Source organism: Cryphonectria parasitica (genome assembly GCF_011745365.1).
Source record: "Cryphonectria parasitica EP155 unplaced genomic scaffold M406scaffold_1, whole genome shotgun sequence".
Classification (NCBI taxonomy): domain Eukaryota; kingdom Fungi; phylum Ascomycota; class Sordariomycetes; order Diaporthales; family Cryphonectriaceae; genus Cryphonectria; species Cryphonectria parasitica.
This window is the reverse complement of record NW_024468909.1, coordinates 571,629-582,776: the sequence shown is the minus strand read 5'-3', so window position 1 is coordinate 582,776 and position 11,148 is coordinate 571,629. Positions and strand designations below refer to the sequence as shown.

At 55.1% G+C, this 11,148-nt stretch overlaps 1 protein-coding gene across 1 annotated transcript; it reads right to left on the bottom strand.

The window, feature by feature from the left end:
* Positions 1-899: 899 nt before the first annotated feature.
* M406DRAFT_33650 (uncharacterized protein) lies at positions 900-10,103 on the bottom strand (the record flags this gene model as incomplete). Its single annotated transcript, XM_040921158.1, has 1 exon — positions 900-10,103. The coding sequence occupies one exon, from the start codon at positions 10,101-10,103 to the stop codon at positions 900-902; it is 9,204 nt and encodes a 3,067-aa protein (XP_040780540.1).
* Between the last annotated feature and the right edge of the window lie 1,045 nt (positions 10,104-11,148).

The window sequence follows — 11,148 nt, the reverse complement described above, 5'->3', positions numbered from 1 at the left end:
GGAGTTCGACCACATATCCACATGTTCGGCGTTTTTCAAACGGGATTTTGTTATTACGGAACTCGAGCATTTGCATGAGCATGGCGTGGAAATGGACTGTTACATTGAAAGAGCAAATGGACGACCACGAGAACAGAAGTTGTACATACAGACATACAGGCATACATATACAAATCTCCTGCGCCCTGGGTGAGGAAAGAAAGAAATCAAGACTTTCAAGATCTATTTCTGGTTCGAAAATCCACTATGTTGAAAAGCTGCAGCACCGACCCAAGAATATACCGAGTACTTACTTGGTCGCCAGATTCTTGGAATATTATAAGATTTCCGACGCATAGTTGTGCATATAGTAGTAGTATATATAGATGTTAACACCCCCCACACCCCCTTAAAATCACGCCAGCAATATGTCTACCTCCCCCTGCCTTTCGAATATCTCATCTCATCATAGTGTGTGGCGCCACCAAACAAAAACTCCCTCGAGAGGCCCGCCCACCCCTTTTTTGCTGTCTTGTCGACCTCAACAAAGAAACACCCACCGACCATTCCCCCATCCACCCCTAACCTTGATCCGAGGAGAGTTGTCATGTGTAGAACGAACAAACATGCGCCTCCCAATTTTTTTTAAAAAAAAAAAAAAGTCCGCAACATAGCAACAACCAAAAAAGGTTCAGGTCCAAACTCCATTGCCGGTCTTTTTGCTGTTCCCAATACTCTTCTCTCTTCTCTTTGTGCTTGCTGCACTGAGTGGCCCAAGAAAACCTGCCTGACACCCTTGTTTGCAAATCACAAAAAAATCCATACGGTTCCCTCCCAAGGATATGCAGATGGGGTTTGTATATATATGTACAGCAGAAGTAACATTGTCGTTCTCAAAATAAGTCATGGGGTTCCACCATTCAGTTCTTGGTGTCGAGGACCTGGACCGGTTTGTTTCTCTCCTTCTTCTCCTCTCCGGCAGTCCTACTGCCTTCATCTTCATCTTCCTCGATGACTTCCGCGTTCTTGGACGACCATCGTGACCCTGGATGACGCCTGTCCTCGGCGCCGGACTGGGTCGTCAGTAATTTAGGAGGTGGCATCGCTTCCCCCTCGCTTTTGGAATTGCTGTTGCCGTCCTTGTTGTTGTTGTTGTTGTTGTTCAATTTGCTCGCCAGGGCTGTGAACTTCTCCTTGAAGAAGGCACCTGCGTCCTTACCACCGCTCTCGCTCCTCTCCTTGAGCCCACCAAGCATCGTACGCGACCGGCTAACGACCTGCTCGGGAGAGCCGCTGCTGGCACTGTAGGCTGCTGAGCTCATATTGCTGCCCCGCCGCTGGTTGATACCGAAACTCGTGCTGTTGAACGAGCGCATGCTGCTGCTGGAGGAAGGGCGGAGCATGGAGATGCCAAAGCCCGAGTACTTGTTGTTGCTGGAGTCAGACGGCGACCGCTCCTTGGGTGTAGGTGGCATCATCTGGAAGCTGGGCACCACAGGGCCGGTCGGGATCTGTGTGAGAGGTTTCTGCGAGCTTTCTCCGCCGGAGCTGGGGGCGGTGATGGTGGAGTTGGTCGTGACCTGCAGCTGACTGCTGTGCATGGACTTCCCGCTGGATGCGATGCTTGAGCCGCGGCTGTTGCTGCGGGGGATCTGGATGGAGGAGCCGGACTCCTGAATCGAGCGCGGTGGCGAGCGCGAGAAATCGTGCCCGAACAGGCTCGATGAGTCGTCCCCGCTGCCATTCTGACTGTCGCTCATGCTCGGCGCGGCGATAATGACCGAGCTGCTGGCAAGCTCGCGGAGTTTGGATTGCTGCGCAACATTTGGTCGATGTCTGAACTTGTTGCCAATAATGGCGCCCGTGTGGCTGATGAGGGCCTTGATCACACGACTCTTGAAATTGAGAGCGAGATCAAGGTTCGACCACATCTTGTTGTGATACTCGATGGTTGGCAGGCGGAAGACAAAGTCATGGACATCCTCAATGTTGCGGTCGCCTTTTCCTTTGTAGCTGAGGCAGAGAACGACGGAGGGCAGCTTGATATGTGAGAAGGTCATATAGTTGGATGCGCGCGAGATCATCTCGGTCAAGTCGTCCGAAGGTTCATCATTCTTGTTCTCTGACCTGCGGAGGCCGAATCGAGACTTCTTGACCGTGTCGGAGCTCACCGAACTAGTCTCATTCTTGGACGACAAGGTTGTGTTTGTGCGGTTCACGCCAGCCCGTGGTAGGTTGGTTGAGCGTAGTGAGTCCCAGGACTTCTTCTTGGACAGCCCAGGTTTGCTTGAACGAAAGAAGCCAAACGTTGATGACTTTTCACTGGAGTGAACACTGGGCGCCTTGCTCCTAGTCGGGCTCATCTTGGTGTCCGAGGTAAGCGTCGGCCGCAGCCGCAGTTCAAGGGACCCAGCGCGGGTCTCGAACTGTCCGGGGTCGAACGCAGACCTCTCTGATATGGCTGTAGCGGGTCGCATAGGTTCTTGCAGCAGTTCTTCCTCGGCCAAATTGTCCCCGCCGGGAACATTTTGCTTGGACATCAGCGGCGAATCGTTCTTCCCGCCATTGGCCGAGAACTTGTCTCCTCCCATGCCTGGGAATACATACTCGAAGAGCTTCTTGCCGATTTCCCGCTCGAGCTGGATCTTTAAGGGGAAGAGGTTGACCTCGAAGTGATCCATGACTGGGATACCGGCGACAGCCTCAAGCATATACCAATACACGGTGACCATGGGTTGGCCTTCAGGGACAGACGCCGTCCGCGGGTCCTCGAAGAACGGTGCCACCATCTCGGGATAGAGTGCATCGTTGAGCAGATTCAAGCCAAGGACCTTGCCAACACGGATCAGGTTGATGTGGGACCCGTCAGAATTGTCAGTCCGGTCGTACTCCACGTCCTTGAGCTGGAACTCGCACAGCGGCTCGTTTGCATCCCGCACCAGATGCCACACAATGTCCTTGACCGAGATGCACCATTTAAGTAGAGCATTGCCCTGTGTTGAGTCGTATTTTCTCTGCGAGGTTGTGATGGCCTTCATCATGAAGAAGAGCTCATCCTCGCAAGCGGCCAGGTCTCTCTCGACCAGTAGCCTGTCTTGCCATCCTTGCTTGTCGAGGTATTTGGAGTGGACCTGGAAGTGTGACTTGATGTCTTCCAGCTGTCGAATCCGTTCTTGCAACTTGATAACCATCTCGGGGGTGCCCCGGAGGTCGCTGAAGTCGGAAGCAAGCATGATCTTCTCCAGACGCTCGCTGCGTGTCTTCTCCAGGGGCTCGCTGTACATCAGCAAGTCGAGCACGATGACATATATGGCGTAGTACTGTGATGAGTTACAGATTGCTCTCGCTTGCGGGAACTCGACCGTGAGATTGTCCATGCGCTTCTCCGCATTCGTATCGTTTGACTCGCCATCCGCGCCATCTCCTGTGTTCACATCATCATTGTACTTGAGACGGAGAGTGTTGTATTTGTCGTAGCGCAGCATGGCAGAAGTCTTCTGCACCACACGCTTGAAGCCGACAGGATCTGTTTGGTAGTCGGACATGACTTCCATTGGCACCCAAGGCGGCCATGCGGAGCCACTCGGTGTCCCATAAGTGCTGCCCGAGTACATCGAGAGGAGCTGAGTAGAGAACCACTTCTGGTGGGTCACAAAGAACTGGGTGCTGTCCATGTTGACCAAGAATCGACGTTGGACGAGTCCACTGACAGAGTCGGACAGTCTCTCCTTGTCGTTCACCTCGACGACCTTCAGTTCCATGCCCTTGCTAGTGATCATGACAACGTTGTTCGTGTTCTTGTCGCTTTGGAGCTGGATCTGAGGAGCAATCAGTCGGACATGGTAACTCTTCTGCGGAGTAAAGCCTTCAGCGATGCCACCAGTCAGATCTTCCATGGAGACGTTGGGTACGTCGTCGGCTGCGCTCTTGGCATCATCGTCAGCGTTGACGTACTTCCGCCCGTCCTGGAGGATTTTGTCGATTCGGTCCTGGATGTCGTCCCTCTCCCCTTGGGTACCATTCGTGTTGGTCCTGTTGGCATGTTTGGCTGAGTCCTTGGACGCCTTTGCGCTCTTCAGCTTGGTCTGCTCCTCAACAATGTCCAAGATAAACTTGACCGCTGGCCGAGAGAGGTAGTAGATGAAGCCACGGCGCTGGCTGACTTGATGAATGTACCGCAGGATGATATTCCGCAGCAGGTTGTTCCACTTGAGCTGCAGATTATGTAGGACGAAGCGGTTCAAGAAGTCGCTGGCGAACTCGGCGCTTGTGGGGAGATTGATAGAATGCTCTCCAGAGCCCACGGAGGTATCTGACTTGCCGCTGCCCAACTCCGAGCCGGATTCGTTGGAGCGGACGGGAGAACTCGTCATCTGATCCAACATATTCTCGAGGAAATCCTTCTTGTCGTGTAGCACGCTGCTGTGCATCAGGAGCGCATTCAGCGCATTGTGCGCCTCGAGATCGTCATCGCCTTGCCGGACCAGCTGCAGCTCTGCATCGCCAATCTTGCGTGTATGATTCTGCATCTGCACATCCAACTGGTCAAGACGCTGCTGGACAAGCTGCGCTTGCACGCGGCGGGGATCGTCGTCTTGGCTCATGATGCACAAGTGCGTCGGCTCAGAGCCAAACGGGCTTGTTCTTTCGGGATCACCGGCAATCACGCCACCAATATCCGTTTGTCGGAAGTAGGTGAGCCTGGGACAGAAAGCTAGGGGAAGGATCTTCGTATCCGGGTTTGGCTCTGACGGTAAGATCCAATCGAGCTCCACGAAGTCGTCCATGTCGATCCAGCTAAAGTCATTGTCAGGAATGGTGAACTTGGACAGATCCGTGCCGTCCTCCTGCTGCTGCGTGATCAACGAGCCGAGGTTGTTCTTCATGATCGCCTCTGTCGTGGTGCCCTTGATGCTAGCAGAGACAGCACGGATATCTGCAGAGGCCAGATCCAGTTGCGCGGCGTGGATCTTCATTCCTGTAGTCCGGCTCTGCGTCTTACGGCTCTTGTCACTGGTGTTGAATTCCTCGCGCCTCTGGTGGATGTCGAGTTTGAAACTGTCGAAGCGAACCTTGACACCTGTGGCAGACACCGCATTCTCATCGTAGTCCTCGACATCCTTGTGTTTGTAGATATGGCTGAGAAACAGCGGAGCGAATAACAAGTTGTACTTTATGGTTGCGAGGTGTCTCCCAAACTTTTTGCTGCTCTTCTCCCGTCCAGGCCACAGGGCGCCCTGCCGGACAGGCAACGACATCGCGCCACCGAACAGCGACCACCATGCAAAAAAGTGAGTGAAGAAGCGGGGCGTGAGATGTACGGCATTGTAGCTCCGCGAGGCCTCGACTTCGGAAGACGCCCAGTCTCGATCGACGGGGGCCCTCACTGCGATCGACAGGTGAATGTACTGGCTCCTGAAACCCCTGAAGGCATCGTAGGGCTGTCCATTTTCTCCTGCTTTTGCATAGTTCGGTGCTTTGAGATTCACCTCGTAGTGCGGGCGAAAGTCGAATCTCCGTTTGCCGTTCTCGATTGCCTGCTCAAACACCAGGCCTGCCATCCACTGCACGTTCCCTGACAGCTTCATCACGACCTTCTTGAAGACAGTACCTGACTTGACGCTGTCCTCGCTGAGGACGCTGTCGTTGTCATCTTGGCGTCGGACCGTGTCGCGCGCGTAATGGCTGAAATCAGGAATGGCGAGGACATACTCGCCGCTGTCGACGATCATGAAGCGCTTTGGATCATCGTCGGTGTGGATGTTACACCTCACGTCGTTTCGCCAGCACATCATGAAGCCAGCACCATTTCCAATGACTTGATATGGGTCTCTTGCCCCCTTGAGGCAGAAATGGACGTCGCCATCCCCTTTCCAGGCGACGCGCACGCGCGAGTGGAAGTTGAGGCGGATCTTGTCCCAGAAACCAACGCGTTCTGAGGGGTCCAGTTGTGGTTTGGTAAAGGACTCTATGACCATCATCATGTCCTGGATGGCCGGCTGGTAGGACGGACCCCAGGTGATTCTTGTTGGCAACGACGTATTGATATCCACAGTCATGTCGGAATAAGACTTGATGGGGCCAATGGTGCGTCTAACATCAATGGCAAAGCCGCGATCATTCCCTCCTTCAGATTCTGTATTTCGTGCTGGTATGACATCGACCCGAACTCGCCTCGTAGACTCGATGCCGCGGAACTCTTCTGCAATCACAAAGTCCGTCTTGAACGATACGGCAGGCAGGCGGGTGGACTGGCTTGATTTGAGGCACGGAATGTGTAAAAGAGGTAAGGGGTAATCTCTCAGTGAGACTTTAGCCTCGCCCATGCTGATTTGCACGTTCATCGGGATGAGGAGAGAATACTTCATATCGCGTGGCATGCCCTTGCCAACCTTGTGAAGGAAATCTGGGAGGTGCTTCATCGGGAACGAAGGCTTATCGATGGTGAAGTGTAGGTCGTGGATCAAGGCGGACATGAGTGCAGCCCGCTCTGGTACCTCGAGAATGTCCTCTCCATCGTCGAGATCGTCGGGCACGTTGCCTGTGCCCCAGAAAGTACTCCTTATGTCGTTCATGCCATTGCGTGCCATGGCATAGAAGCGATCAATCCGGGTCTTCCAGCTCTTGGCATTGTGTGCGTTGAGCCTGGCTCGAGCATCCGCGATGGAGACCAGGGTATGTCCAGTGATCTCACAACCGTTGTCCGGATCATATCTCGGTGCACGATCGCGCTCACGACCAGCACTAGAGGACCGTGGCCGACGGCCGTCAGCACTTTGACTCCTGCCCCGCCAAGACGTGCCAGAATGGGTTGAGCGAGCTCTTGGCCCTGTCGAGCGAGCCCGGACGCTGGTCTCTCTCCTCGCCTCCTCGTGGATCTTCTTGACCTTGACCCGGAAGGCTTCCTCCCGTGCTTGCCTCTGCATCTGCTCGATGCGTCCAGCTCGATAGATCATGCCCAGCTTCCACTCAAATGCGCCGTCCTCCAGTTCAAAGAGCAGTGCTTTGGTTCTGAACGACACCTTGGGCACATTCTTGGGCTCCACTGGGCCCTTGTCCAAGATGTACTCGTTTGTGCCGGTCTTGAAGCGGTGGTGCAGTTGCTCGACAGCTTTGATGACATTGGTGATGTTGTCCGAGACTTTGCTGACGATAAATTCGTGGGGAACAGCCCCCCTGACAGCCTCTGTCACAATGTCGTACATCTTTTCGTCCTGATACCCGCCAGTCGCCATCTTACGACGGGATTCTCGATAATCAAGACGCCCATGCTTGATGCTGATGATCTTGGCCCACACACCACGCATCCTGGGGGGCTCCGAGTATAGCCTGATTAATTTCGTGTGGAAGAATGGTGACGACCAACGGTGTCTTCCCGCTTCGAGATTATAAACATGCAACATCATGGGCGGGTCTGACGGCATGTCTGCTTTGATTTGCACAAAGGCCGCCTTAAAGTCGATGGCAATGAGCTCAGCGCCAGAACTGGTGTCCTCGGGCTCCTGGAAAGGAAAGTCCGGCATGGGGGGTGACAGATACTGCGAACCCGAGCTCTTGTGCTTCGGCGTGGCAGGTGTTGATGGTATGTTTGGCGATGCAACATCACCGCTCCCATGCATGAAGGCCTTCCGCAGGACTGACACGGCTACACCGATCGCATAATGTCGGTACAGAGAATACTGCACCAGTAAGGTCTTCACATGGGAGTGCACGTGGAAGACAGGTCCTTGGTTGTCGGTGTTGGTGGAGAAGGCTACCTCGAAGCGAGGCATCCTGATGAAGGGATCGACTTCCCACCGATCGGCCGACTCGACTATAAAGGCCTCCAGGCCACGAACATGGAAGGCCACGCGGCGCCCATCACCAGGGGTCTGATGCTTCTTTCTCGGAGACGCAGGGAGGTTCTTGATGATGTCTGGGTCGATAGACACGCTGACACGACTGCTCGCGCGTTTCCTGGCCCCACGGCGAGGCAACCCGTCCAGTCTTTGTGCCCGATACTCGGCAGTCCAAGACTCCAAGCATAAGGACATCCCCCTTGATTCGTTGGAGATCTCCTCGTCCATGCCGGCAATCTCGGCGCTGAAATCTGATGCCTGTAGCTTGAAGTGCAGGAGCCATGGGGGTAAACTGCGTAGGAAGTTGCCCTCCTTCTGAGACTTTGAGTAGCCGCGCTTGTCCGGCTCTACCCTGAGACGAAGTTGCCGGATGATCTGTCGCAGCCCATCCGTGATCTCAGGGCGAACCAGTCGGATAGAAAATGTCTGTAGGTTGCCAGCAGCAACGACTTGCACGTCGGGAGATGCGCTCAGGTTGACCTTGAGGTCGAACGATTCCGTCTCTACAAGGTCGAACCGCTCGCCTCCCGACGTCTGATAATAGAGATTATGAGACTGCACCCTCAGGTTGGAAGCTAAGGAATAATGAAGCTCCTCCACGGTTGAATGGAACGACTCCGCGTCGAGGGATATTGACGATATGGAGGAGATGATTAAGTCGAAGTCATCAGGATCCGCGTCCTTCTTGACGGGCGGCAATGCAATTCGAAGTACGGGTTCGTGCATGGAGAATTTGATGTTGGCTTTCGGAAGCAGTCTTGAGATGAGCCCATGCCGCTCTCGAGGTGGCTGTGGGCTCCCACCCTTTGGCCTAGGCCGCATCATGGCAAGCAACAGCGGAAGATGCTTTGGGTCCAGATCCACCGAAGGAGAGGTCACCACAGAGTTGGCGAACAAGATATTGGCGTTCCTCTGCTCTGGGTCGCTGGTTCCAGAGATCTCCACAGTCTTGGAGGGCAAGGTGGTCCTGACGGTCGTAGTCGCCATGGGCACGTACATCAGGCGCTGTGGACTTCCGTGTCCGTCATCCAGCCCTATCGAGATCGATAGCGCAGCAAGTAAGGCCTCGTGCGCAAGGTCCTTGGAAGGGAAGTACATCCTATGTGCCGGAGACTTTGGGTCCAGTCGGTGGAGATCGATGCCGACCTCTTTCATGGATGCGTTGAGAATGACGGGCGGACCGGCGGTCTTGACAGCCTCGATCTTTTTTGTCAACGCAACAAAGCTGACGGCAAACTGCACCTCCTTTATGCCGCGGAGTATCGAGCTCACAAACTCCTTGGAATCGGAGACCGTCTGCATGAGCTGCTCGTCGGTGCTGCCCGGATGATCCATCTCTTGTATAACCTTGTCGACGTACTCCTCCATCGGCTCCTGCAGGGGAGGAGAGGTAGAGGCGGCCGCCATCTTGCTCTCCCGGGCCCTCTTGATCGAGTCGAGAACCTCATCCAGAGGTACGTGGACACGGCCCAGCTTCAGGGCGATGGAAGCCTCCCGCAGGCCGTCGCGGGTCTCGTACAGGAACCCGTGCACGTTCAACGTGAGGTTGTCGAGGACCTCGAGTGACTCGGCACCGAGGGGGGTGAAGAGCACACTCCGGACTGTCATGATCCATTCGGCCTGGCGTTTCCCATACCCCTTTCTTGGTCCTGAGGCCCAAAAGAAGCGGGCCCGGTCGACCATCTTGCGCCGGGTGTCGACAGCAACGGTGACGCTGCCAAACTGTACATTGCCCACACCCACGATGTTGACGGTCGAATTGGTGGCTACAACATCCACCATGCGCAGCCAATTGACATTCCTGTGTAGCTTCTTGATGCGCTCCTTGATGCGCGTGAGCTGCTTCCACGTCTCGCTGCGCTTCTGCGTATTGGTCGGACGCCGGGCTATCGGGGTTTTGGGCGGGTTCAACGCCGACGGCGGCGACGACGAGCGGGTGTCCTGTCCCTTGTTATAGACCGCCGGGTCGTCAGGATCGACTGCTGCCGTCCCGGAGATCCTGCTGGCCTCGAGCTCGTGGATGTCGACAGTGACGACGAGCTCGCTGACGACAACGCTGAGCCATGTGGGCTGGGCAAAGGTCGGCCTGTGGACGTTGAGGCCCAGGCCCCTGATCTCGATCTTGATCCCATCCTTGGGGACATATGCGAGGCGGCGTAGGGAGAAGTAGCCAATGCGCTGGATGGAGAGGCCGGTCAGGAAGCGGATGACGGCGAAGAGGACAAAGGAGGATAAGTAGAGGACGACGAAGACGCCGAAGATGAAGGAGGGGTTCAGGAGGGCCATGTCGTCGATGTGGTGGTGGCCAGAGGCAGCGACGCTCTACCTGGCGCGTGCCGTTCTGCTATCTGGGAGGTAAAGAGACTGTCAGTATCCTCGTGTCTCGTCTCGAGCCGGCTCTCCGAAAGATCCGCCTCGGGCCGACCTACATGAACAGGGCTGGATCGCTGGCATCTTCCATTGAGGGACTTCTCTCGAACGGGTGTTGAAGGGCAGCAACAGTTCTCGTGAGGAAACAGCGGAAGCAGGCGGAAGCAGGCGGAGGAGAGCTGGTAATGCGATCGTGAACCATGCAGGCAGGTAGTACGGTGGTCGTCGCAAGGAGGTTGTGGGTTACGGAAATCCGCAGAGACTAATGTAGGTACTGTATATGCTTGGACCGAGAGTGCGATGCGATGTTGGTCCGCAGTTACGTTTCCGTCATCCACCAACAGGGGGCGCGCCACCCGTTTGTAATCACAGTCAGCGGTGCTAGCGGGAAGGATCCAGTATGGAACAAGAAATAGAATTGACGCTGCGGCAGTACATAAGTGACAGAGCACTGTCCGGTCGCGAGGGCCGAAAGGGTGATGAATATTGGTGCCAGGGGGGTCTGGTGCAGAGAGTAGAAAGAAGACGAAAAAAAAAAAAAGGTGAAGCTCCAAATTGGGGTCGACGTGTAAGTTGGCGAACGGTTGAACGGTTGTTGAGCTCGAGCATACTTCCCGTTCTGGCCGAGATGAGGGAGCACTGGGTTTTGGAGGTACATTGTGCTGTGCTGTTGCAGTACTTGGCATCACTATGGCCCTGTAGGGAGTTGTCGTGGTATCTGCCCAAGTAGCTTTTTGGAGATACTGTAAGTTCTGTCCCCCGCCCCCCTTCTGGACCGCCACAAGCCCCAACACCCCCGGCCTGCCTTCCTAGGGCAGATACCACCCTACACAGTAGTTAGTACAGTAACACCATAGCATCACTACAGGCGAGCCCCTCCGTCCATCGCTGAACCCGGCGTCTCGGGAGCGGTTCAGGGCCCACAAGGGCGGTACCCATGCGAAGTTTCAGGGGGTCCACT